Here is a 25623-nt window from a genome sequence, read left to right as displayed (position 1 = left end):
ACACATTAAAGTCAGCTGACAGATTAAACTGAAATAATTATTTACTTCAGTTTATCGTGATGATGTAATGCTAATTGCCCAAGACACAATGCACTTTTGATTATGATGCACTTTAGCCCACTAGGGAGTGATATTACACTTTAGCCAATATAAGAAATATGTACAATACGCTTAAAATTTGTATGCACTTTAGCCCGTTGGGGCATATTGTAGATGTATGATGTGGAGCACAGAGCACTTTTAAGGTTGTTAGCCCACTTGGGCGTAATCCATACATTCAACATGTTAGCACCACAAAATATGTATTTTTTGTTTTCTTTGAAATCTAGCGTTCTGCTCATGCCGCGCAGAATTAACTGTAGTGGTGAAGATTATTAATTAAGGAGCCACTTGGCCCAAGGGTTGTAATAATGTTTTTTGAATTTGAGTGAAACATTCTGACAGGCCACAAAAGAAAAGTAATGGGTGCTTGCTTATTGTAAGTTGAGCACAGCACAAGCTACTTAGCATTACATTAGAAAATGGCCGCTAGGTTTACATAACATTAAGTGCTAGTTTACTTGGAGTCATGTGACTGTTTGTCACGTGACCTGACAGAATGTAGAAATAAAAAATGACCTGCTAAACACAATTGTAATTTCATCTGAAAGAAGTCCCAGAAAGGGATGGATCGTGTGGCATGAACCTTACACAGTAGAACCTTTAGAGAAGTTGTTCAGTAAGACCATGTTTCATTTGTAATCATGTATTTGATATGTGGTTTTAATGATTAAGTAACATTAACGTTTTTCTGCACCTTACACAGACCGAGTGCTCTCATAAATTTGTGTTCACTCGTTTGTGCTTTTGGTTATACCATTTATTTACAGCATCAGTAGGTGAACACGCTGTCTAAATGTTTAATATGGCTATTCTTGCAGCCAATTGAGAGCACCGCTAATATCGGGCTTGAGCACCGCATTGGCAAATAAACTTTCTCATAGATATATATATTTTATACATGTTTCTCTGGACCATATGTATGCTACAAGTTCTTTTTACCGTCCAACAGCCCTTGCTCCCTCCCAAGATAGTCCTGGCAGCACTGCCATTGTTATTTACCTTGAGTGGTACAGGAGTTTGCTAGAAGTTGGAGTTCTGTATTGCCAATTAGTCTTTTAAAGTCCTTTCGGTGGACTTTAGAAAAAACTCCTTAACAGCCCTCAACAGGCTGTCGGCTTTCTCCGATTCTTTCTCCCTCCGCAGTACTGACTGTGCCATTGAATGCAGCATATCCTCACTCAATAAAGTCACTGATTGGTCTTCCTCTAGACCCTTCTCTCATTTGCCTAGTTCAGTTTCTAGGTGAGTGTTATCGGGTGTAGGGGTTTTCCTTCATTGGTTTGATGGTGATATGATCTAATTATCTTTCCACCAGTGGCACCTGTGGTATAAAAACCCTAGCCACTATTTTGAGGGCAGGTGAAAGTATTGACTCATCTAACTGGTGCAGCCCTGACTGTCAAGCTTGGTGAGCGTTAGGCTACTACCTTCATCAGCCAGCGTTGAGACACTTGCGAGGCTAGCACGAGGTAGTGTTAAAGTGAATGCTTGCTCCCTGTGGCTCTATATCCTGTTAAATCTGAGGGGTAGGCAGTGTTTATGTGTATTTATAATGTTCACTGCTACCATTTTCATGGTGTGCGTACGTCTAACTTGGCTTGCTTCACTGACAAAGTGGTGGTGGGGGGGGTTCTGGGTGCCTCTCCTGGGACAAACAGGATACGGAGGGAGGCCAAGTTAGGGTAATCGAGGAAACCCCTACCTTGTCTGACTCGAGGCATACTCTGACCAAAGAAAAATTGGTTGGTGACCTGTGGCGTGCTGCCCTATTTGGGGCAGAGACGATGACTGGCGCAAAACGGCCCCCATTTTCTTTTTCCTCTTCAAATTCCCATTTCCCTGGTTTGGGTTAAGGGTGCAAGGCATATACTCTGATCTTATGAGGCAGGCATGAGTGTTTTGGACATACAGAGAGTCTCTAGGCTGTCCCCAGCCTATCCACTCTTGGTAGCTCCTTGTACGGCTTGCAGGAATCCCTTACCCATGCAGCCTGCTTATGTCCTAAAAGGAGGGGTCAGCCAATGTGACTTTGACACAAGAGCCTTGAGATGCCGAATACTGGAATGAAAAAGTGGGAAGTTTCTGATTACTGGAGAAGGAGTGAATATACAGATTGATGAACAGCAGCAATTTGGAAAAAACTGAGATGTAATTTTAGATCACTGGAAATTAATCTGTAATCCACTAAATGCTTTAGTTTAATCAAATTCAGCATGATTTGAGTTTACTACACAACCTCCCTTTTAGGCCTGTTCTGAGGTGCAAGTATTTTGTGTACTGAGTCTGAGATGTTCTCCACACAGTTTATACAGGGTTCCTATTAAGTGTGGAATGTAATGCTTTCATGGATGAAGTACTAACATGTTCTCTCAATCTGTTTTACAGTTTAGGCTTGATATCCGATTCATTTCATATGTTTTTCGACTGTACGGCATTGTTAGCGGGACTAGCAGCATCTGTAATTTCAAGGTGGCGGTCCAATGATTCCTTCTCATATGGGTAAGACTATTTTTGATTAATTATTTGGCACCTTCTTTGGGCCTCCCTTGTTTGATTATGTGTTAGGTTTTTCACAACCACTAGTGCCTTGCGGTTCTTTGTGGACCTACAAAGGTTTGACGTAGAAGTCTGAATTTAACTTTCTCTTATTACTATAACTCGCAGTACTATGCTACTGTTAATAGATGCCATCCCAAATGCTGGCTACCCACACACTGTATAGCGCTCCACTGCTCTCAAACTAGGTCTGCACTTTAAACAAAAAAAAAGTGGTGTATGTAAAATTAACAAACCCAAGACCATGATGCGCAATGGAATGTATACACCAGAGACTTTCATGAGACTTGGCTGTATTCTATGAGTTGCAGCGTGATACAGGGCAAGCAGGGAGTTGGATAAGCAGGAGCTAAAGTCATTTCCTGGGTATCCAGCATTAACCAGTGACCAGGCGCTACCACTGGAAACCAGGAGTTAGCAAATGAGGTTCTGCAAATCTAACTTCCACATAAGATGCAAGCATATCACTTTGTCCATTATTTATAACCTCTTATGCCTTCAATGTTGTATAGATGTTTCCTAATGCATATTTATAGAATGCCACAAAAGCACATAGTTAAATCCACATATGTGTTTGTTCAGTATCAGTTGGCCTGGGGAGCCAAACATTGCTCCAGATAACTGTTTGTGTCAAGCTAAGCAGACTCTTCTAGCTGACAAGCAGGAGCTAAGTGCCTCCCAGGTCCCTTCCATTTCGAAATCTGGACAAGGGTATTGTTAATGGTCTTATCAATCCCTAGGGCAACTGCCTACAGTTGAAGGCTCTGCTATACATCATATGCAAATTATGCATCAGTAGCTAACATGCAGTCAACAAGCAAATTGCAGTAAAAATGTAGTATAATGGAAAACCACCCAGTAGCAAAAAATCAGAGTGGGGAAACCCTGCACAAAAAAGGTTCAGGGCGGTGGAACATAACAGCAAAATTCAAAATGGCAAAATTCATAATTAAAAAATTCATTAGTCCCGGGAGGATGGCTCAGTGGCAACGTGCTGCCTTGGAAGGCGACACAGAACACAGGTTCGATCCCGGGGTCCGCGCTTAGAAACCTCTGGGTATTAAGCACGTTATAAATAATCTGGTTTATAGTGATTTTTTTCGAATGGCATTTTTTCGAATGACATTATCTCAAACATTTCGTCAAAGTTTTTTTCAAATGTTTATTTTATTTCTTTTTTTTTAATGGGGTGGTTCACCCCACAACCCCGTTTTTTTTAACACTTTTTTTAACTTACAAAACCCCAAAAAAAGTATGAAAAAAAATAATACATTCCAACTTATTTTTTTCCAACGAAATGTTTTCGAGATAATTGCACTTAGAGAAAATGCATTCGAAAAAATGACCAGAATCCGAATAACCTATCATATATCATAAGCAGCGGAGCTCAAAATGTTGCAGACCTCATCAATAGCAAAATGAAACGTGGTGATGCCTCAAAGTTAAGTTTTAAATGTGGTGAAACCTCACAGCGGCAAAACTGAAATGTGTTGGACCCTCACTGTGGTAGAATTCAAAGTGGCAAAATTCAAAAGCAGCAGAGCTTAAAATGATACAAACATTACTGTATCAACATTCAAATTAAAAATTGCATTATTCATAAGCATCAGAACTCAAAATGATACAAACATCACGGTAGCAACTCCAATATGGCAAAGCCTCACAGTAGCAAAATTCAAATGTGATGAAAAATAATCGCAGCGAAATTCAAAGTGGCAAAATTTAAGTTGGAAGAGTTCAAAGTGATGAGACTTCACTTTGTCAGGGTTCAATCCAGTAGAGTGATATTTGGCGACAAATGATGGATTCAAACTTTTCGTGAGTATGTTGTGCTGTCCTTTGTCTTGTTTTCAGTGGTACTTTGGGTCAGCGGGGGGGGGTGGGGGCTACAGTGCCGGGTTGGGCGCAAGGCAAATGGAAAAATTGCCCCTAACCTCTACCCTTGGCCGGCTGCCCTGGGTATCCCAGGCCAATCTGAGCTGAGGAGGACAGCGCAAGAATGCCTGGGGAGGTGGGAAGGAGATGGGAGAGATGTGCGGATTGCACTTCTAACAGGGTAAAACCCTTTTTCTTGAAGTGAAAATGGCAGGCAAAGGAGTGGAGAGTGGTTGGGTGATCTGCAGCTGCAGGGCCTTACCTCTCCTATTCATGATTCCTACCATGTAGTCATGTATTTAAACATGAATATGCCAGTTTAGATACATCTCTCGTCTAAGCAAGTGATCACAGTTCAAGGGTGTTTATTACACTGTATAGGTATGCTCGAAAAAGCCTAAAAATGTTGTATGTAGTGCTTGATAACCAGCTTGCCATTTTATAGCACAACAAATGAATGATGTATCATTACCCAACTTAATGATAAGTATTTTTCTGATGCTTGTTAATCTGCTTAGAATCACATGCTGTGCATATGGTCCGACATCCAGTGGAACCGCAGAGTATTGCATCTTGTTTTTCGGGTACCGAAAGGGGACGTCTGCATAGGCGTGTCTGTAACACTATCCCTATCGTGACGTGTGTAGTACCCAAAATCCCTTGCGCGCAGAGGTCCCTCAGATTGTTTTTTTCCTCCCAGATAACTGGTCGCCCTATAGCGGAGCTCTTACTAGAGACATTGTTTATCTTTACCGAATTGTAGGTTTATTCCCCGTTAAGTCACTTCGCCAATAACTACATCTTCGACGAAGAGTACGGGGGAATCGTCTATGGCTGTGGATTTCGGTGCCTAAGATCCGGCGGCCGGATTGTCCACGTGGTCGAGCCCTCTGGCCGGCCTATACAGTAGGGAGAGTGGGGTTGGGGTGGCCATATTGTTTAGTATGTCTTTCCTCCTTTCCCCTCTTTTCCCCTGCGGTCTGGTCATCCTTCCCTTTTGCTATGGAAAGACTCCTTTTAGATTCTGCCCTAAGTGTAGGGTCAGATATCCTTGAAAGGACGAACACAGGATGTGTAACACCTGTCTCCCCCTAAAGCACGACGAGAAGCGGTGTGCGGCGTACAAACTCCTTCGGCCGAAGACCCTTAAGGAGCGCTGTGTAAAGTGGTGGGCCGCGTACAGTACGTCAAACGTGGAGCCCTCTACCGCCACACCAGCCGTAAGTGACGGGGGTACTTCGGATGACCAAACGTCCAACGCAGATGTTATAGACCTTGAGGCAGACACTTCTAGATCTGCCACGCCCGTCCTTGATCCTTCCAGGCTCGACTCTGGTCTTGCTACAGGGACCACACCCGGCGACAGGGGCGTACAAGCACATCGCACTAAGCACACAACCCCTATGCCAATTTCGACGCCTTTGTCGAAAAAGGCGAAAGCGCCAACAGGGCTGCCGAAGTCTTAGCAGGTTCCCTCGGATCGTTCTGATCCAAAGCCTTCCCCGCATTCTCAGCAGCGTATGGAGACTGGGTAATCAAAACAAACCAAGGGCGCTACTCCAAAACCTACACGTGTTGAAAGTCAGGAGTCTGACGCTTCGACAAGTTCCAAGGCCTCAGTAGGCCTGAAAACTATGGCTAGGCCTCTACCCGGAAACCCGACCGTTAAGCCTCCTGGTGGCGTGGATGGTATTTCTACTGCTGACAAATCATCGGAGCCTTTGTCTCTCGACGATTCAGCGACTATACAAAGTAGCATCGGAAGAATCGCAGCGGCTGTGGGCCTTGTTCCGGTTCCGCCGAAGCTTATGGGTCAATCCGCGGAAAAGATTTTGCAGATTGGATTCCCGATTCCGATGAGGCTTGCTTAGATAGTCAAGAGCCTCTCTCTGACACCCTTAGAATTTCCCGTTGATGCCACAGTGCGGAGAACGTCCCTTCTCCTCGCGCAGGCCCGTTTGGGTCCTCTAAATGGACTACAGAAAAATGTGAGGGTTGTATGGATCGACTGGAGCGGATTATCAGGTCTTCTGATCATCCGCCCCCGAAAAGGCTTGGGTAGACCCTAACCCCAAAATTCAAGTAGATCAGTCTCAGGTTTTCCAAGAAGAAGTCGTGATCCATATGGATACTTATAGAGACATCTATAATGAGGAAGAAGCTTCTTTTCTCAAACTATGAGGTGGATCAACAGGATACGACTGACAACTGGGAGGAAATCCACCCGGAAGCTCAAGACCCTTGGACACAGCAAGATCAGGACTCTGATATTTTGTGCCTAGACTCTCCTCCGTCCACCCCGGCTCGCCAGGCCTCCCCTGTGGATGACCAAATGGCTTTCAACTCTGTTGAAAAAAGCAGCAAACTGCCACTCAAGAGGCGGTACCAGAGCAGGATTTTGTGGAGGATATTAACGAAAAACCTCCAGCGAGTCAATCCATCCACCTCCTTAACTCTGTTAAGAGACGGGAAGCTCTCTCATTGGTCACACCTGCTCAGACACGGGCAGTGAACCAGAGAGTCGAAATGATTTCGGCCTTCTCCTACCAACCCTCTGTATATCAAAGGGCACGCCATCCCAGACTCACTGGTAGTGACTACCACCCGGAAGAGGGCAGGGGTACCCCTTGCTACGAGAGAATCTCCACCGGACAAGGAGTCTAAAAGGTTATATGCCCTGGGCAAGCGTGTTGCATCAGTAGCTCCATACACCACTCGGGTTGCTAATAATACTACGTTATTAGCAAGCTATGCTGATGCCCAATGGAACTTTCTCCAAAAAGGCCTCCAGGAGGTTCCTGAACACGCAAAAACAAAGCTTCTCGCCATTGTTTTGGAGGCAAAACTGTTTAACCAGAATGTGGTGAAGAACACCCTGGACACTGCAGAAACAGCAGGCAGGTCTCTTGCAGGTCTCTTGCACAAGGTACTCTTCTGAAAAGACACGCATGGCTGCATACATCGGGCTTCAGGCCTGAGACTCAGGCCTCCCTCATTAATAAACCCATTGAGGAAACTAACCTCTTTGGGAAAGCAGTAGATGAAGCGTTGGAGAGTGTTAGGGAGAATTCTCTCTTTAGGCTGAATTTCCTAACCTAGTGAGTCCCCCAGCAGCTTTGCTGGATTTCTGGAGTTTGTTTTTTTCTCCTGCCAAGAGTGAGACTCTTTTTCTCCCACTCTTGGACATGTTTATGGTGTTCCTTTGACTGTTAATGTGTTTTATGGGCTATGGGGTCCTTTACTCCATAGGGTCTCATGTGTTTTTACTATGTGTGTTACACAGCACCCTCCGTGCAGTAACACAGGGGTGTCATAGTGACACCCCACCATAGACTCCATACCCTGGGACTGACTACTGTCTCCCAGGGCATGTAAAGTCACCATTGGCTTTACTAGTCCCAAATTATTAACAGAAACCAGTACAACCCATCGTATTGTGGACGTACTGGTTGGGGCAAATCGATTGCCCCGGGGTCTGTTAGTCGAGGGGCACGTCTCCGTTCCCCCTGATTGAGTTTTGGCTGGTGGCAGTGGAAACTACTTTTTATATTCGACCGCGAATATTTCCCTATGGGATTTTCCCATTGTTTGAGGCTACCAACTTTAATTATTTAATTCTCATAGCCTCGAACATACCGCCGGTTTATTTAATTAATATTAATTCACCGGTTGGTATTTTTTGCCAGGACTCGATTCTAAAATGGCGTTTGTGTTCTCTTCTGTGACTCCAACCCAAGTCAAGCCCTTTGTTCCACTTTTTGGCGGGCTTCTCCACAGAAGCCTCCAAAAGTGGTGCCACTCTGTATGGGTACCACAGGGGGGGGTGGGAGGGGGTTTAGGCACCCTGGACTGAGTTACCTTGGTAACTCAAGTCGCACTCTTGTGTGATTGGCCCAAGTGGTGAGCCGGCCGGCTCACCACTTAGCATGTTTGATTGACAGCTAGGCTGAGTGAATGGGGGTATGCTGCATAAAAGCAGGACTTTGGGGACTGGAACTTCAGAAGTCGCCACAGCCCGAGAATCCAACGAGGGAGTGGGACGGGTATGCCCAGACGTGGGTCCCGTGCCTGCTGGGCCTAGAGACCCTAGCTACTCCTCACTGATGAGCCCCAACAAGGGTGAAACATGTTTGGGGATGCTTGTGGTCTCGTGCAGAAGGGATGTGACCTAGCAGTTCGGGCTGGACTTCCCCTTTTGGGGTGGGGCCAAGCCTGATTTGCATATGGTCTTTCCCCTTCTGTAATGACTTGGCAGGTGAAGAACGATGGTCTGGAGGGTTGCCCCGAGCAATGCCATTGGTTAAGATTCAGTCTAAACCTTCCAGGCATCACCTCTTTGTTTTTGCTGCATTTTGAAAGCAACCTTCGACGCCGCGGATAACGCAGGCAGATTGATAGCAGAGGGTACTGTTATCAAGAGACATGCGTGGTTACGGCAGTCTGGGTTTAAGGCAGAAACTCGGGCATCATTGTTAGACAAACCGGTGGAAGCCGATCTGTTGTTTGGTAAGGCGGTCGAGGACGCACTGAAAAATGCCAAGGACGAATACGAGACACTCAAATCCCTTGGCCAGTTAACCAATAAACCCCCTAACCAGAGAGGGAATAGTAATTTTCGTCGCCCACGTGGCCAAAATTCCCAGAGAGGATCTAACTATTCCCAGGGTCAGGGTACACAGTGGAACAACAACCAACAGTCTACCCAGGGTTACGGCAGAGGTAATAGGAGAGGTCGTGGTAAAGGCAGAGGCAGCCCCAGCAAGGGAGGCGGCACGCCTCCACCAAAGCAGTGACGCTCAGTTCAGGGTCCCTTCTCACGCAACCTCAGTAGGGGGACGCATTTCAAACTTCACCCAGGCTTGGGAAGGGATCACATCAGACAGATGGGTGCTGTCAACAGTATCCACGGGATATTGTATAGAGCTACTGCAGCGTCCCCGGAACCATCCTCCACGACAAAGAGTACACTCCTTAGAACATCAGAAGATTCTCCTCGAGGAGATTGCCATTCTTCTACAAAAGGACGCGATAGAACTCGTCCCGGGACACCAGGTAAACAAGGGTATTTATTCAACTTACTTCCTTGTGCCAAAGAAAGACTTGACAATGCGCCCAGTATTGGACTTACGGCCTGCCAACAAGTATGTCAAGCCCCAAAAATTTCGTATGACCACGCTACAAGAGGTAATCCCCCTCCTAAAAAAGGGGGATTACATGGCAACCTTGGATATGAAAGATGCTTATTTTCATATTTCCATGTTCCTAGCGCACAGAAAGTACTTGCGCTTCAAGGTAGACAGTCGCCACTACCAATTCAAGGTACTGCTCTTCGGGATAGCTTCAGCACCAAGGGTATTCACCAAGGTACTGGCGGTGGCGGCTGCACACCTACGCAGGGAGGCAATCCCAGTGTACCCTTATCTGGACGACTGGCTCATAACGGGGGAAACCCCAGGAATTTGCAGGACAAACATTCAAAGGACTATCGACCTCCTCCACGAATTAGGCTTCTCAATCAACGAGAAGAAGTCAAGCCTGGTGCCAAGCACCTCAAAACAATTCCTAGGAGCAATCCTGGATACCCAGGGGTTGACCTTTCCTTCAGAGGAAAGAATTCGGAATATACTTCTGCAAATTCCGCATTATCAGTCCGGTCAACAAATAACGGTACGCAAAGCAATGCGTTTACTGGGCATGATGGCGTCATGCATTTACCTGGTCCCCCACGCGCGCCTGCGCATGCGTCCCATGCAGGAATGGTTGGCGAAACAGTGGTCTCAGGCAAGTGGTCAGTGGGACGATCTAGTGGTCGTTTCGCCAACACTAGTACAAAGCCTTCACTGGTGGACAAGAGAGAATCTCGGAAAGGGGAAACCCTTTTACGATCCCGAAGTACAGGCAGTAGTCACTACAGATGCATGTCTGACGGGGTGGGGAGCTCACCATCTCCACCACACAGCTCAGGGTCTCTGGTCTCACTCAGTGGCCAAGAACCACATCAACCTGCTAGAGCTTCTGGCAGTATTCAGAGCGTTTCAGGCGTTCAAGCCCCATCTACTAAACCTGTCAGTGCAAATCCGGACGGACAGCACTACAGCCATGTTCTACCTGAACAAGCAAGGAGGGACGGGCTCGCCAAATCTGTCCAAGCTTGCCCAGAAAATCTGGATATGGGCACTCAGACGGAACATCTTCCTGTCATCACAACATGTTCCAGGGGAGCTCAATTCCCTAGCGGATGCTCTGAGCAGAGACTTCCTCCCAGAGGAACACGAATGGGTTCTTCACAGAGAGGTCGTAGAAGATCTCTTCTCTCAGTGGGGTTTCCCCACTATAGACTTATTCGCCACAAGCGAAAACAAACAATGCCCAGGATTTGCATCCAGGTTCCCCCAACCAGACTCCCAGGGGAACGCCCTGTGGATGAACTGGTCAGGGATGTTTGCGTACGCTTTTCCACCAACTCCTCTCATCAGGAAAGTGGTGAACAAGATGAACAGGGAATCGATGACGCTCGTCCTAGTTGCTCCCATGTGGGCAAGACAACCGTGGTTCCCACACCTACGCAGGATGGCGGTGTGCGAGCCCATCAAACTTCCAGCCTGGTACAACCTACTGTCCCAGCACCAAGGTCAAACGGTGCACCAGCAACCCAACTCAATGAACCTGGCAGCATGGCTCCTGAGGTCATAGAGTTTGGACACCTCAAATTACCACAGAGGTGTATGGACATCCTAAAGGAATCCAGGAAGCCAAACACAAGGCACTGTTACTTTGACAAGTGGAAGAGGTTCGTTATCTGGTGCCAGAGTAGACAAATCAACCCAGTTGATTGCACTCCTTCCACTATTGTTACATACATGCTCCACCTGCTAGATGCAGGATTGGTTTTTAACTCACTGAAAGTACACCTGGCAGCTCTCTCGGCTTACACCACTTCCCATAGCAAAGTGTTGTGGTGGAAAGTACCAGTAGTTAAAGCCTTCATGGAAGGAGTAAAGAGACTTCACCCTCCTATTTCAAACCCACCGTCAGGGTGGGACCTTAATGTGGTGCTAGGCAAGCTCATGGGGCCCCCCTTTCGAACCCATGCATAAAAGCAGTCTCAAACACCTGACTTATAAAACAGCCTTCTTAGTAGCTATTACCTCTATAAGAAGGGTCAGTGAAATTCAGGCTCTGTCAGTGCAGGATCCTTTCTTTACTATCCATAAAGACAAACTGGTTTTACGCACACACCCTAGGTTCTCACCTAAATTTATATCTAAATTCCATGTAAACCAGTCCATCGAGCTTCCGGCTTTCTTCCAGAACCCGCAAAGCTCGGCTGAGGTGAAACTACACACCCTAGATGTGCGTAAGGCGGTCCTCTACTATGTAAATAAAACAAGACTGCTAAGGAAAACAGATCAACTGTTTGTCTCCGTAGCTACAGGCAGAGAGGGGGATCGCGTCTCTAAAGGTGCCATCTCGAAGTGGATTATTAACTGTATCCAGCTGTGTTACTCACTCTCTGAAAAGACTCTGACTCTACTCCAAGGGCCCACTCTACTAGAGGCATTGGGGCCACTCTGGCTTTCATTGCAAATGTTCCCCTCGACACCATTTGCAAAGCAGCTACTTGGAGCTCTATTCAACTTTTACTCAGCATTACTGCATTGACACCCATTCCAAGACAGATACACAAGTGGGACAAGCGGTTCTAAGACATTTATTTGCTCATGACCCTTCTCACATCCCACCTCCTTCTTCTGGTACTGCTCGCTAATCTATGCACAGCATGTGATCTAAGCAGATTCCACAAGCCTCAGAAGGGATACATTACTCACCGTAATCGTATTTCTGATGCTTGTATCTGCTTAGATTCACATGCGACCCACCCTTCCTCCCCTCTGAGAGAAGGCGCATGATTACTTGTAGTCTTACCTTTCTTTCTATCTGCTTGGATTATCTGTACTCGCGCTACTCCTCATGCTACCTCATGTCAGAAAAAATACAATCTGAGGATCCTAGACGCGTGAGGGATCTTGGGTACAGTGGACGTCACACTAGGGATAGTATTACTGGCACGCCCTGTGTCGACGCCCATTTTCGAGTTTCGAAAAACAAACTGTAATACTCCGCAGCTTCCACTAGATGTCGGCCTATGCACAGCATGTGAATCTAAGCAGATACAAGCATCAGAAATAAGATTACGGTGAGTAATGTATCCCATATCTCTTTTACACCAAGCCCTGGTCAGTGTTTACTTGTTCTACTGTGTTCTCTTGACCTATTGTGAATACTCTGTATACTGCCTAACTCTTCTTGAGGGAAGTCTGACTGCTCAGCCACAGCTACCAAGTGAATCTGTGTGGTACAGACTGCTACCAAGTGGGTTTACTGCCAAACACCTGTAGTCTTAAATCTTTTGCAGTGGTCCCAGAGGGAACTGTACAGGTTTCTGCCTAACAGAGAGAAGGAGCACGAGACTATTAGGTCTTTGCACCAGATTACACAGAAACCTTCCTCCCAGAGGGGTAATAATTCTCTGCGGTCCTTTCAAGGACAAGCCCGTGCCGGTCAGAACAACTACGGCATGGGTAACTTCAACAGGAATCAAGCATCCGGAAGCCCTACTTACTACCCCTGAAGGGGTCAGAAACGCGGTAAAGGTAGAGGCAGAAGCCCCAATCCCAGAAGAGCCACAGCCTCTGGTCAGAAATGACCACCAAGTCCAGGTCCCCTCCCATGTCTCCCCGGTCAGTGGGGGCGATTATCTTTCCTCAGGGCATGGGAGGGGATAACTTCCAACCAGTGGGTCTTAAAAACGATCGCCCACGGTTATTGCGTGGAATTCGCCCGACCTCCACAGTTCAGACCGCCGCTCTCACGGCGCCTTTCACCGGACCATCTGGAGATCCTGATACAAGAGGTGGAAGCACTGCTGGGAAAGGATGCCATAGAAGCCGTCCCTATTCTTCAGGTAAACCAGGGTATTTATTCAGTGTACTTCCTTGTAGCCAAAAAGGATCTTACCATGCGTCCTGTTCTAGATTTGCGCCCAGCAAACACGTTTATAAAACCCCAGAAGTTTCGCATGGTAACACTGCAGGAGGTGATCCCATTGTTGAAACAGGGGGACTTCATGGCAACATTGGACATGAAAGATGCATGCTTTCATATTTCAATGTTGCCAGCACACAGAAAATACCTAAGGTTAATGATGCAGGACAACCACTACCAATTCAAGGTACCCCCCTTCGGCATCGCCTCGGCGCCAAGGGTGTTTACAAAGTCCTGGCAGTGGCAGCAGCACACCTGTGCAAACTATCAGCCCCAGTTTCCCTTTACCTCGACGACTGGCTCATTAAGGGGGACTCGTTCGACGCTTGTTTTTCGAACACCCAAAAAACAGTACATCTCCTCTTCAGCCTGGGTTTTTCAATCAACGAAAAGAAATCCAGCCTAGTCCCCAGCCAAGTAAAACAATTTCTGGGAGCACTAATTCGGACGGAAGACGGCCTTATCTTCCCCTCCAGCGAGAGGGTTCAGAACATGCTCTCTCAGATTCCTCAATATTTAGCCAGTCGGGAGGTGACGGTACGCAAGGCCATGCATTTGCTAGGATGATGGCGTCATGTATATACTTGGTTCCCCACGCGCGACTGCGCATGCGTCCCATGCAGGAGTGGCTCAACAGCCAGTGGTGTCAGGCCAGCGGACAATGGGAAGATCCATTAGTTGTCTCGCCAGCCCTCGTTCCTCTCTCTGCAGTGGTGGTCAAGAGAAAACCTCTTGAAGGGGAAGACCTTCACCACCCTGCAATGGAAGCCACTCTCACGACAGACGCATCTCTCACGGGACGGGGGTGGGTCACCTGCTTCAGCTGACAGCACATGGAGTGTGGCCCCCTTAAGTAGCGTCCAACCATATAAACTTACTGGAACTACTAGCAGTGTTCAAAGCATTGAAAGCCTTTCAGGTGCAACTGCAAGGGAAGACGGTGCTGATCCTAACTGACAGCACTACAGCAATGTATTACCTGAACAAACAGGGGGGCACCCACTCTCCAGGGCTATCCAAGCTGTCCCAAAACATTTGGATATGGGCTCTCAAACACAAGATGTTTTTGTTGTCCCAACATGTGCCAGGGGAACTCAATCTTCTGGCAGACGTACTCAGCAGAGATTTTCCTCTGCCAGAAGAATACGAATGGCGACTGCACGAAGACATTGTGTCCAACGTCTTCTCAGAATGGGGCTTCCCAGCGATCGACCTGTTCGCTACTCAGGAGAACGCCCAATGCCAAGACTACTCCTCCAGGTACCCTCAGAACCGATCCAAGGGGAACGGTCTCTGGATAACTTGGTCGGGGAAATTTTGTCAATGCTTCCCCCCTCCCCCTGACTCCCCTTCTCAACAGGATAGTGCACAAGATGCACCAGGAACCAGTCGCCATGATACTGGTGCCCCCCCCCCCCCAATGTGGGCCCGCCAACCCTGGTTCGCTCACCTGATGTCCCTGCCCTCACCAGTCAAGCTGCCCTGCCCGTACAACATGTTTTCACAGGACAGGGGGGAGACCCTACACCCATGCCCACAAACTCTGAATTTAGCAGCCTGGCTCCTGAGATCATAGAGTTTGGACACCTGCAACTCCCTCAGAGATGCATGGACATACTCAGGGAAGCGAGAAAGCCTAATACACGTTATTGCTATGTGAGCAAATGGAAACGTTTTGTCATCTGGTGCAATTCCAAGGGCGTCAATCCCATCGATTGCTCACCCTCACACATTGTGTTGTATCTAACCCACCTGTTAGACTCTGGGTTAGTCTTCAATTCCCTAAAGGTTCATCTGCCTGCTCTGTCCGCTTACACCACATCACAGCAAAAAGTATTGTGGTGGAAGATACCAGTAATTAAAGCCTTTATGGAAGGGGTTAAGAGGATTTATCCTCCCTTCTCTCATCCAGTCCCTGGATGGGATCTGAATGTGGTTTTGACCAGGCTCATGGGCGCTCCCTTCGAGCCTATGCATAAAGCAAGTCTGAAAGATCGGACTTATAAGACAGCCTTCCTAGTGGCTATCACTTCTATCAGAAGAGTTGGCGAACTACAGGCTCCGTCTGTTTTAGACCCTTTTGTTACAATCCACAATGATAAGGTAATCCTGCGCACCCATCCCAGGTTTGCGCCTAAATTCATTTTGAAGTTCCATGTGAACCAGTCAATTGAACTACCCACTTTCTTCCAGAACCCTACTAACATGGCCGAAAGAAGCCTTCACACACTAGACGTGCACAGGGCAGTCATGTTTTACTGTTTTACCTGGAAAGAACTAAACCACTAAGGAAGACTAAACAATTCTTCGTTTCAGTGGCAGCTGGTAGAGAAGGGGATCCTGTCTCTAAATCAGCATTCTCAAGGTGGATTGTCAAATGCATCACACCGCTACACCCTTGCGAAGAGAGAACTGCCCTTCAAGCCTAGAGCACACTACTCAAGGCACTGGGGCATCCATAGCATTCATTGCAAATGTTCCTCTTGAGTCCATTTGCAAAGCAGCAACCTGGAGTTCTGTACACACCTTTACAAAACACTATTGCCAAGACACTCATTCTAGGTCTGATTCTCAGGGGGGACAAGCAGTACTAAGACATCTTTTCTCTACTGTTCCTTCTCACAACCCACCTCCAACTCTGGGTACTGCTCGCTAGTCTATGCACAGCATGTGATTCTAAGCAGATTAACAAGCATCGGAAGACATGCATTACTCACCGTAATAGCATTTCTCCAGCATGGGGTCTGGCATGGATTCACATGCTCATGAATATTCCCAGTCGTCAGGCTGGGAATCCTCTGTACAGAATAAAAATCAGTATCAGTTTTGTTTCTGATCTCTTTCTTAGTAACCAATCACTGGTCTCTGGATCATACTGCCCGTAGCCAATGACTGCCCTCTTCCTAAGCCCCGCCTCTGGCAGCCATCTTCAGATTTTTACCGCACGTTCAAGTGTTGGGAGTCCTCGCACTAAAGCTCTCGAGCTTTTTCTGCGTTTCACGCTTTTTCAAAGAGATTAATCTTATTTTTTGGTTAAATAGAGCCTCAAGCTCCACCACTTCTACTTTGAATCAACGGGGACCCGTTTCGGAATCTTCTGCGCTCCTTATGGGTGAATTTTCATTCGAGCTATGCTTCTTGGAGGATTCCAAAAGTTTTCTGAGGCCTACCTCGTGGACATGGCCCAGGAGAAAGGAAGCTCGATACCGGGCAAGCTATTCAGGAACTGCCCTGGATGCAAGCTACAGAACCTGTTCAAGGAGGACGAGCACTCCAAGTGCCTCTACTGCCTTCATGAAGACAAATCGCACGTGGAGGACTGTGCGTTTTGCATGAACATGTCGGAACGCACCATGAGGGACCGTCGGACCCGTCTCGCCAACTGGTTGGAAAGCAAGAGCCCAGCAGGTGAGAAGAAGAAACCCAAGCGGTCTTCTAAGTCCTGTGAGGGCACCCAGGCGACGGGGGCCCAACAGAAGGCAAAGCACCGCGAGTGCCGAACGGTCTGGCTCCTCGGCTGCCAGGCAGGGCGCACCTTCACCGACGCCATCAACCGCGAGCCAATGCTCTGGATCGGAAGAGAAAGTCTGAGAACCCGGCTAAGCTTCCGGAGAGGCCCTGGTCGATCTCGAAGGAACTAGCCGAAGGGGCACGAGGCGGTGACCCTCCCCATAAGGTGAAGGCCTCAAGCGCACCCAAGGTGGTGATTGCCTTGATTCACCTGGCCAAGGCCTCTATTGAGGGTATCGCTACAGCCCTGGGGAATCCTGTGGAAGCGACCTCGGGGCCCAGAGTTTCCCTGCCCCCGCGGAGGGAAGCTTCTTTTAAGCCCATCGAGAAGACCTCCGTGAAGACCCCGGTGGAAAAAGAGGGGAGGGGGGCGGTGGCCTTAACAGACATGGACACGACCTCCAGGGAGGAACTGGTCGAAGTCCTATAGGAGGCCCGTCCCCACGGGAGGGATCCCGACGAGGGAGACGACGAGAGCGTCGTTGACGACAACAAGGCTCCGGTGAAGGAGGAGCAACCGTTGCCTCCGTCGCAGCCCGGGGCCACAAGACAACTCGGCAGCCATTTTGACAGCAATCCAGGCCTTATGCACGGAGATGAGGACCAGGTTGCCCTTGCCTCCGACGGATGACCCACAGAGCCGAGTCCGTCGGGAAGCCCCCCTAACAAGAGAAGGATCCATCCAACCCCGCCGTCTCAGCCCTCACGGCCCTCTAAGCCTTTGTCTCCTTCCCGACCCCGAGGGAGGACACGGGGACGGATACGGCCACGACGGATACGGATGACGACGGTGGTGACGACGGGACTGATCTCCCATCGCCGATTCCTCGGGCGTCTCCTCCTGACGAAATTGGCTCGTTTCACGCCATGATCGCCAGGGCATCCAAGCTTTTTCAGCTCTGCCCCGAAGAGAAGAAGGCTTCCTTTACCAACGGCGTGAGGCCAAAAGGAAAACGGTCCTCGCGGTGCCGTTGTTGGATGACATCTGGGACGAGGGACTTGCCCTCCTCAAGAACCTGTCCACAACACCTGCTAAGAGGTACCGGTACGAGAAGAAGTGCCGGGTCCCCGACGCCGCCCCTTTGTGCCTTAGTGTGCAACCGACCCCGGATTCGGTTGTTTCAGCAGCGGCCAAGAAGAAAGCGGGGGGGGGGGGGGGGCTTCGGCCTCGACCTCTACTTCCCCGCCGGACGGCGAGGGAAAGAAGCTGGATGCCATGGGACGACGAATCATCTCGTCGGCGGCGACGATGATTAAGGCGGCCAACGCCCTAGCAATCGTGGCCCGCTACGACAGGGAGTTGTGGTACAAGATTGCCTCCCTGTTGGACTTCCTCCCGGACGATAAGAGGGCAGATACCCTGGCAATCCTGCAGGAGGGTGAGGTGGCCTCTGACCATGCCATAACGGTGGCCACGGACATTGCCGACATCGGTTTCCGCCAATTGGGCAACAGTGTTTGCCTTCGGGGTGGCTCAAGGCGACAGATTTCCGCCAGGATGTACAGGCCAAGGTTTTGGACATGCCCTTTGATGGGAACAACCTATTTGGGAAGACAGTGGAGGAGTCCCTTCAGGCCATCAAGACCGACACGGAGACGGCTCGGGCCTTGGGAGTGCTACGAAGTCCGCCCTTTCGGAACTCCGGAGGCAAGCAAGGTGCCTCCAAGGGATTCGGTGGCGGCTCCTCAACGTACCGTCACGCGGCCCGCTCCTCGTCGCAAGAAGCCTACAGGGGACAAGGCAAGTCAGGAGGACCTCACCGTCGTCGCCAAGGTGGCAAGGCGGCGGCCAAGCAAGACTGAACCGGCCGTGGTGTCGGGCCCCCACCTAAGCATCCCGGTGGGAGGCCGGCTGACGAGGTTCGTCAGTGTGTGGAAATCCATCTCCACCGACCGTTGGGTGCTCGATGCCCTGGCCCAGGGGCACACACTCGAATTCCTAAAGAAGTGTCCCCGCATTCTACCCGTGGCCAGGAAGGAAAACCACATCCCTCAACTACTGTTGGAAGTAAAAGCGATGCTCAAAAAAGGTGCCATCGAGCTCGTCCCAAAGAGGCTTCGGGGCTCTGAGTTTACTCAAGGTACTTCCTCATCAGAAAGAAGACGGGCGGATGGCACCCCATCCTGGACCTGCGTCAACTGAACATGTACATCAAGGCACAGAAGTTCCGGATGGCCACCCTCCAGCACGTGCTGGGACAGCTGGAGGAAGGCGACTTCCTATCGTCGGATTTGGAGGATGCATACTTTCATATCGCCATTCTAAAAAGGCACCGAAAGTTCCTCAGGTTCGTGGTCCAAGGGTGGCACTACCAGTTCAAGGCCCTCCCGTTTGGACAGAAGTTGGGTCCCAGGGTGTTCACCAAGTGCCTTGCACCGGTGGCGGCGCGGCTGCACCTGCAGGGGATCCACGTTTACCCCTACCTGGACGATTGGCTCATCCGGGCAACAACAAGGGAGCTCGCCGTCGAACACACGGCAAAGACAGTCCAGCTGCTCACGGACCTGGGATTCTCCATCAACTTCCCCAAATCCCACCTGGTCCCGTCGCAGGTCGCACTGTTTCTGGGAGCCAAGCTCGATACAGTGGCGCGATGCCGCTCCACATCAACATACTGGAGCTCCGGGCGGTGTTCTGGGCTGTCAAGTCTTTCCTCCCGTCCCTCAAGGGCAAAGTGGTGAGGATCTTCACCGACAACATTACCACGATGTTCTACATCAGGAAGCAGGAAGGAACCAGATCCCCAGCTCTGTCCAAAGAAGCACAGGTCCTGTGGCACTGGGCCGTTGCCCAGGGGATGTTCCTGGTACCCGTTTCATCTAGCAGGGATAAAAACGCCATCGCTGACTCACTCAGCAGGGAGCTGCGCTCGTGCCACGAGTGGGAACTACGCCAGGATCAAGTGGATCAACTCTTCCGGCGATGGGGCATTCCCAAAATAGACCTGTTCGCGATGGCGACGAACTAGAGGTTCGCCAGCAGGTTCCCCCAGCCGAGGAGCATGGGTGATGCTTTCTCGTTCCCTTGGGACGGCCTGTTCCTTTATGCGTTCCCTCCGTTGCCGCTCAGGCTCATCAACCAACTCAAGAGTTCCCGGTGCAGGATGATTCTCGTCGCACCGAAGTGGCCGAGACACATATGGTTCCCTGACCTTCTGGACTTGTCAGCGTCCCCACCAGTCAAACTGCCGACGGATGCAGATCTTCTCTCCAGCGAAGGAGGCGCCATTCTTCATCACGACCCAAAGTCGCTGAACTTGCAGGCCTGGCTCCTGCAGCACTAGAGTTTGGAGGATCCCATATCCCGGCTGACTGCAGAGAGGTCCTTGCAAAGGCCAGGGCTGCCTCAACTCTCAGGTGCTACGGACACAAGTGGAAGAGGTTCTCTGTCTGGTGCCGTGCACAGAAGATTAACCCTCTCAGGATTACAGCCCCTCAAGTGCTACCATACCTACTGGCGCTGGCCAAAGCTGGACTTTCTCATGCTTCAATCAAGATACATCTGGCAGCGATTTCCCGATACACCAGAACTACAGGTCGGTCATCCCTGTGGTCTCATCGCCTGGTGAAGAAATTTATGAAAGGACTGTTTCGGTCATTCCCGCCGGTGAAGGCGCCAGCCCCGGCGTGGGAGCTCAACGTGGTGCTAACCAGGCTCATGGGTCTGCCATTCGAGCCGTTGCATTCGGCCCCGTTGAAGTTTGTCGTAGAAGACAGCGTTCCTTGTGGCCATCACCTCCGCACGGCGCGTGGGAGAGATTCGGGCCCTAGCCTGCAAGCCTCCATACCTGACCTTTCACGATACAAGGGTAGGGCTGAGGACGCACCCCACCTTCATGCCCAAGGTGCCATCGGACTTCCACCTCAATGAACCCTTGGTGTTGCCCGTTTTCTTCCTGTCGCCTTTGTCGCCGGCCGAGAGGACTTTGGACTCGCTGGATGTAGCTGGAGCGCTGAAGTTCTACGTGGACCGAACGAAGAGTTCTCGGAAGACATCACAGCTGTTTGTGAACTTTGGACCTGTGAATCAAGGGAAGGCTCTCTCGAAGGCTTCCATTTCCAGATTGCTCTCCGGCTGCATCATGCACTGTCATCGGTTGGCAAACGGACCGTTGCCCGGCCGTCAGAGAGCCCATTCGACCAGAGCGATCGCTGCTACCACGGCGTTCTTGTCTGGTGTTCCCCTGCTGGACATCTGCAGGGCTGCTACGTGGAGGTCGATGCACACCTTCATGAGATTCTACTGTGACGACCGGGATTCCAGGGAGGAGTCCAGAGTCGGCCAGGCAGTGCTGCGCAACCTGTTTGCTTAAGGTGAGCCTGGTGAGGAGGTAAGAAATGCTTAATGTTGAGCTTTTGCCGCCTCCCGTGGTTGTGCATGTGTGTACTGCTATGTATTCTTATATTCATGAGCATGTGAATCCATGCCAGGCCCCATGCTGGAGAAGGAACAAGTTACTTAACTGTAACGGTTGTTCTCCTGCATGGGTCTGGCATGGATTCACATGTGAACCCTCCCTCCTACCTCTCTGCGGCTCTACACTTGGTCATACTGCCACTTTACGTGCTGCCAAATCTGAAGATGGCTGCCAGAGGCTTAGGGAGAGGGCTGCCATTGGCTGGGGGCAGTATGACCCAGAGACCAGTGATTGGTTACTACTAAGAAAGACAGATCAGAAACTAAACTGATATTGATTTGTTTTCTGTACCGAGGATTCCCAGCCTGACGGCGGGCAATATTCATGAGCATGTGAATCCATGCCAGACCCATGCTGGAGAACAACAGTTACAATCATCAGAAGGAACAAGTTACTTACCTGTATCTGCTTTGCTTCACATGCGCCCTCCCTACCTCCCCGCTCGGGGTGGAAGGGACATAGACGTCTTACTACTTTCTCTCTTTATGTACTCACTCACTATAGCCTTGGGCTCCATCATGGCAGAAAAAATCAAATCGGAGGGACCTCGTGAGGGATTTTGGGTACTACACACGTCACGATAGGGATAGTGTTACAGACACGCCTATGCCGACGTCTCCTTTCGGTCCCCGAAAGACAAGATGCAATACTCTGCGGTTACCACTGGATGTTGGACCATATGCACAGCATGTGAATCTAAGCAGATACAATCATCAGAAATGATATTACGGTGAGTAATGCATGTCTTATCAATCCAGGACACAGTGATGGCTGTGTTGCCAGTGCCTGTCTTCAAACCATGCCCTACAATTGAAGACACATTTACTTTTCCTGATCCTCCAAGGTTTTTCCCTTCCCAACTCTTCACTCATACCCCCTACTCTCAGCTTCGACTCTACCCTTCTGCCTCATTTCTTCCCACCTTCCATTTTAGTATCTTCCAGCTAAATCTTAGTTTTACCCCTCCATCCCATCTTTTTCACAGCCTGTCCGTAAAGGCGCCACACAAAACTAGGGCTTTGTACATGCTGCTTTGTAGCTCCTCCCTCAACAACTTCACGTGGGAATCCCTACGTCAACTAACTGTTCTGCAGAGCCAATGCACCAGACGATGGGGACAATATGATTCAATCCCTGAGATGTCCGAAGCAGCCCAGAGATATTGGTGACCAAAAATATCATGCATTAGAACATAGCCTGCCATGTGTAAGCAGGCCCTTATAAAATAAAATGTTAATTTTTTTGCTTACAGGTGCTTTCCAAAGAAAGCCTGTTGGTAACACAAACGGAAAGGGGTAAAGTAAATATGATAGGCGAAAGTCTTAAGGGGGATGAGAATGAAGGGGTTGAGAGGAAGGAGTATACGTAGGGCAAGGTCACAAAGAGCATGGCGGAAGACTGCAGACACTCGCCGGTAGCTCTTGGCCTATTAAAAGGCACCAGTATTTTGTATTTGTTTTAAAAATCAGTGGGACTATAGTAGCTGTTGGTTAGAATGCTCATCTTGTGTGTAATTCTCCCCACTTGGTGACTCCCCCAGCACTTTTAGTTGGACTATTGCTTTTTATATAACTCTACTGAGGAAGTGGCTACCTTTTTCCTCACTCGTTCTTTTCTGTGACCCTGGAAATCTGTTCTGGCTTTCCTTGATGAATCTGCATTCCTCCATCTTTCTGTGGAATCTGTAGTTTATTATTGCAGCACACAGCACTTTCTGTGCAGTGTTGCTGGAAGCTCCTTGAGCGTCCCTCTTTGGTTTTACTTTATTTTCCTGTGCTAACTTAAAGTTGCCAGGATGGGAGATACTTTTTATCCTAACTATGCTTTTCTTTTGTGAGATCAGCACATTCACACATTCACACCACCTTATGTGGAGTACTTAGGGGACATGTCTGTCTGAGTGGCTGGTGGCAGTGGATATTTTCTATAGACTTTTGTGATTATTTGCACACATGTTGCTGTTGCAGCTGCGATAAAGGCCATATGTGTTACCATTGACCAAAAATGGTGCCCGTCTTCTTGTTCCGTAAACTCTCGATGGCTTGCCCTTTCTTGATCCTTCCTCTGTTAACTTAAGTGGGGGCGGGGGGGGCCGTGAGAGGGGCGATCCTTTTTCACTCCTTTGTCTTCGTGGGCTTCCATTGGGAATCCTGCCCGGGGGCGCCAGTGTGTCTGGGAGGACAGGAATCTGGCAGGACATCGGTACTCCTCCGGTCCTTGTCCTCCAGTGTGCTTGCTTCGATCCAGTTCTAACTGGGTGCCTGGCTGTCCCTTTGAGACAGCCTCTACCCAAAGTTTGAATGCTGCATGCATGGTAATTCACTGGGTTCCTGCAAAAAAGCCGAGGGTCTTGATGCTGAAGCGAGAGTCGACCATTGGAAGGAACATCCGCAGAAGGATATCTGCAGCCACCTCCAGCGACCGCCAAGCCGACTTGAGTGACTGGTGCAGCTCCAGCCCTTTATTCTGTGAGACGGGGAAGATCCAGACCGGATGTCTTCCTCCTTTGGACTGGTGGGCCTAACCAGTCTCTAGACCACCTAGTTTGAGCCATCCCACAAAATGCTGCGGCCTTCCAGGCCTGCAATACCTGAAAACCCTGGTACCTCTGGCACTGCTGTGGTGCATCATCCCGTCTAGCACGGTTCCAGCTGCAAACTTGTGGGCATCCGTCTGGGCCTACAGAGAATTCGTCCTGATCGTAGACGTCCCCTCAGAAGAGTCGCGGATCGAAAGAAGGATGAAAGTCTACCGGGTGACGACCGTCACTGCTACAAAGCCTGTGTCAAGCCTCCACATCCAAGTACCATCTGCTGGGCATCCCTGTGACTGAGTCTGACCGTCTGCTCCCACTAAAGGTTCTTCATTCAGCCGCTACGGCCAGATACCCGATCCAGAGCTGCTGTCCTCTTACCTTGGGGACCCGCCGGTGGCATCGCTCATCTTCATCGTAGAAGGTACTGTCTAACTCATTAGTACTTACTTAGGAAATGTTTGTGTTGCTGTAAGCTCCTCCTGAGCTTCTTTATTCAAGTTGGGTTTGGAGCCCAAATTCTGTTCTCCGGGGCCTAAGGACACTTGTCCTAGAGGCTGAAATCCTTCAGGTGGCCTATCTAGCCCCCCTGAGCCCTTTGCATCAAAATGTGTTACCTATCCGTTACTTACAAGATTCTTCTGAACTTTGACAGCATCTGACTTCCTTTATTCTACTGCCCAGGGGGCACTGGTCTCCAAGGGCCCCATCTGACATTTTGAGACTCTCATACGCCAGATAGGGTTGGACTTCTAAAGTTAGGCCTACCCAGAGTTATGTAACTTACCCATATTGCTATTCAATAGATGTTGGTTGATAAATTACTTGCTAACCTAATGTGATACTTGTCTGTTTTGTCATCTAAAGGTCGACTATTGAATTGAGTATTACTACTGAAAATATCCTACTGTATATATGTGTGAAACTGTACTTAACTGATGTATGTTTTGAATTGAACATTGCCTAGTGTATATACTAAATAAGCATATTTGTATGTAACTTGTTTTCTTGACTGCAATTGTGCTCATTGGTATACACCCCTTCTCCCTCCAGACTAAGCCTGGCTGCTCAGCCATAGCTACCAATCCTTTAGGGTGGTTCAGGCCAAATCTAAGAATTGGAGCCCTCTACATCTAAGTGTCTTCTCTAGTCCTACCCTAATAGTAATCTGCACTGTCCTCCGAGCCAAACCTTAACCACCCCCAACTAAGGAGAGCGTAAGAGAATGCACAATACAAAAGCAAAGATTAAGTCTGAAAATGCCCACGGTTGTTGCATTTTTTTGCAATTCACGTTTTGTTTTCCTGATGAGACTTGTTCTTAATCCTTGTTAAAGCAAAAACAAAATGTTTGGAGTGTTGCCAGTGACTCACAATGATGTTGCAAAACCCTTAGTGTTACTTCCCATCTTGCTAGCAAAGTTCCTTCTGATAGTACAGAATAGCACAATAAATAACTGCTTTTTCAAGTGTCGGAACAGTGCTTTAATTTGGATGAAAAAGCTGGAGGTAGCGTTTCCAAAGTGTGACAATCATACTTGCAGCATGATCAGTTTCGATCAGTAGGTGCTTGTTTTCCTGGTTT

General features: G+C 49.0%; 1 protein-coding gene across 1 annotated transcript in view; it reads left to right on the top strand.

Moving 5' to 3' along the window:
• Positions 1 to 25623, top strand: part of SLC30A7 (solute carrier family 30 member 7) — a 529473-nt gene that overhangs the window by 111013 nt on the left and 392837 nt on the right. Inside the window, exon 3 of the mRNA XM_069641566.1 lies at positions 2488 to 2601. Coding sequence (XP_069497667.1) covers positions 2488 to 2601 — 114 coding nt within the window. The remainder of the gene's footprint in view (positions 1 to 2487; positions 2602 to 25623) is intronic.

The sequence above is a fragment of the Ambystoma mexicanum genome, chromosome 1q (genome assembly GCF_040938575.1).
Source record: "Ambystoma mexicanum isolate Mex_15411 chromosome 1q, UKY_AmexF1_1, whole genome shotgun sequence".
In the NCBI taxonomy this organism is placed as follows: Eukaryota; Metazoa; Chordata; class Amphibia; order Caudata; family Ambystomatidae; genus Ambystoma; species Ambystoma mexicanum.
This window is presented reverse-complemented; position numbering and strand designations above follow the sequence as displayed.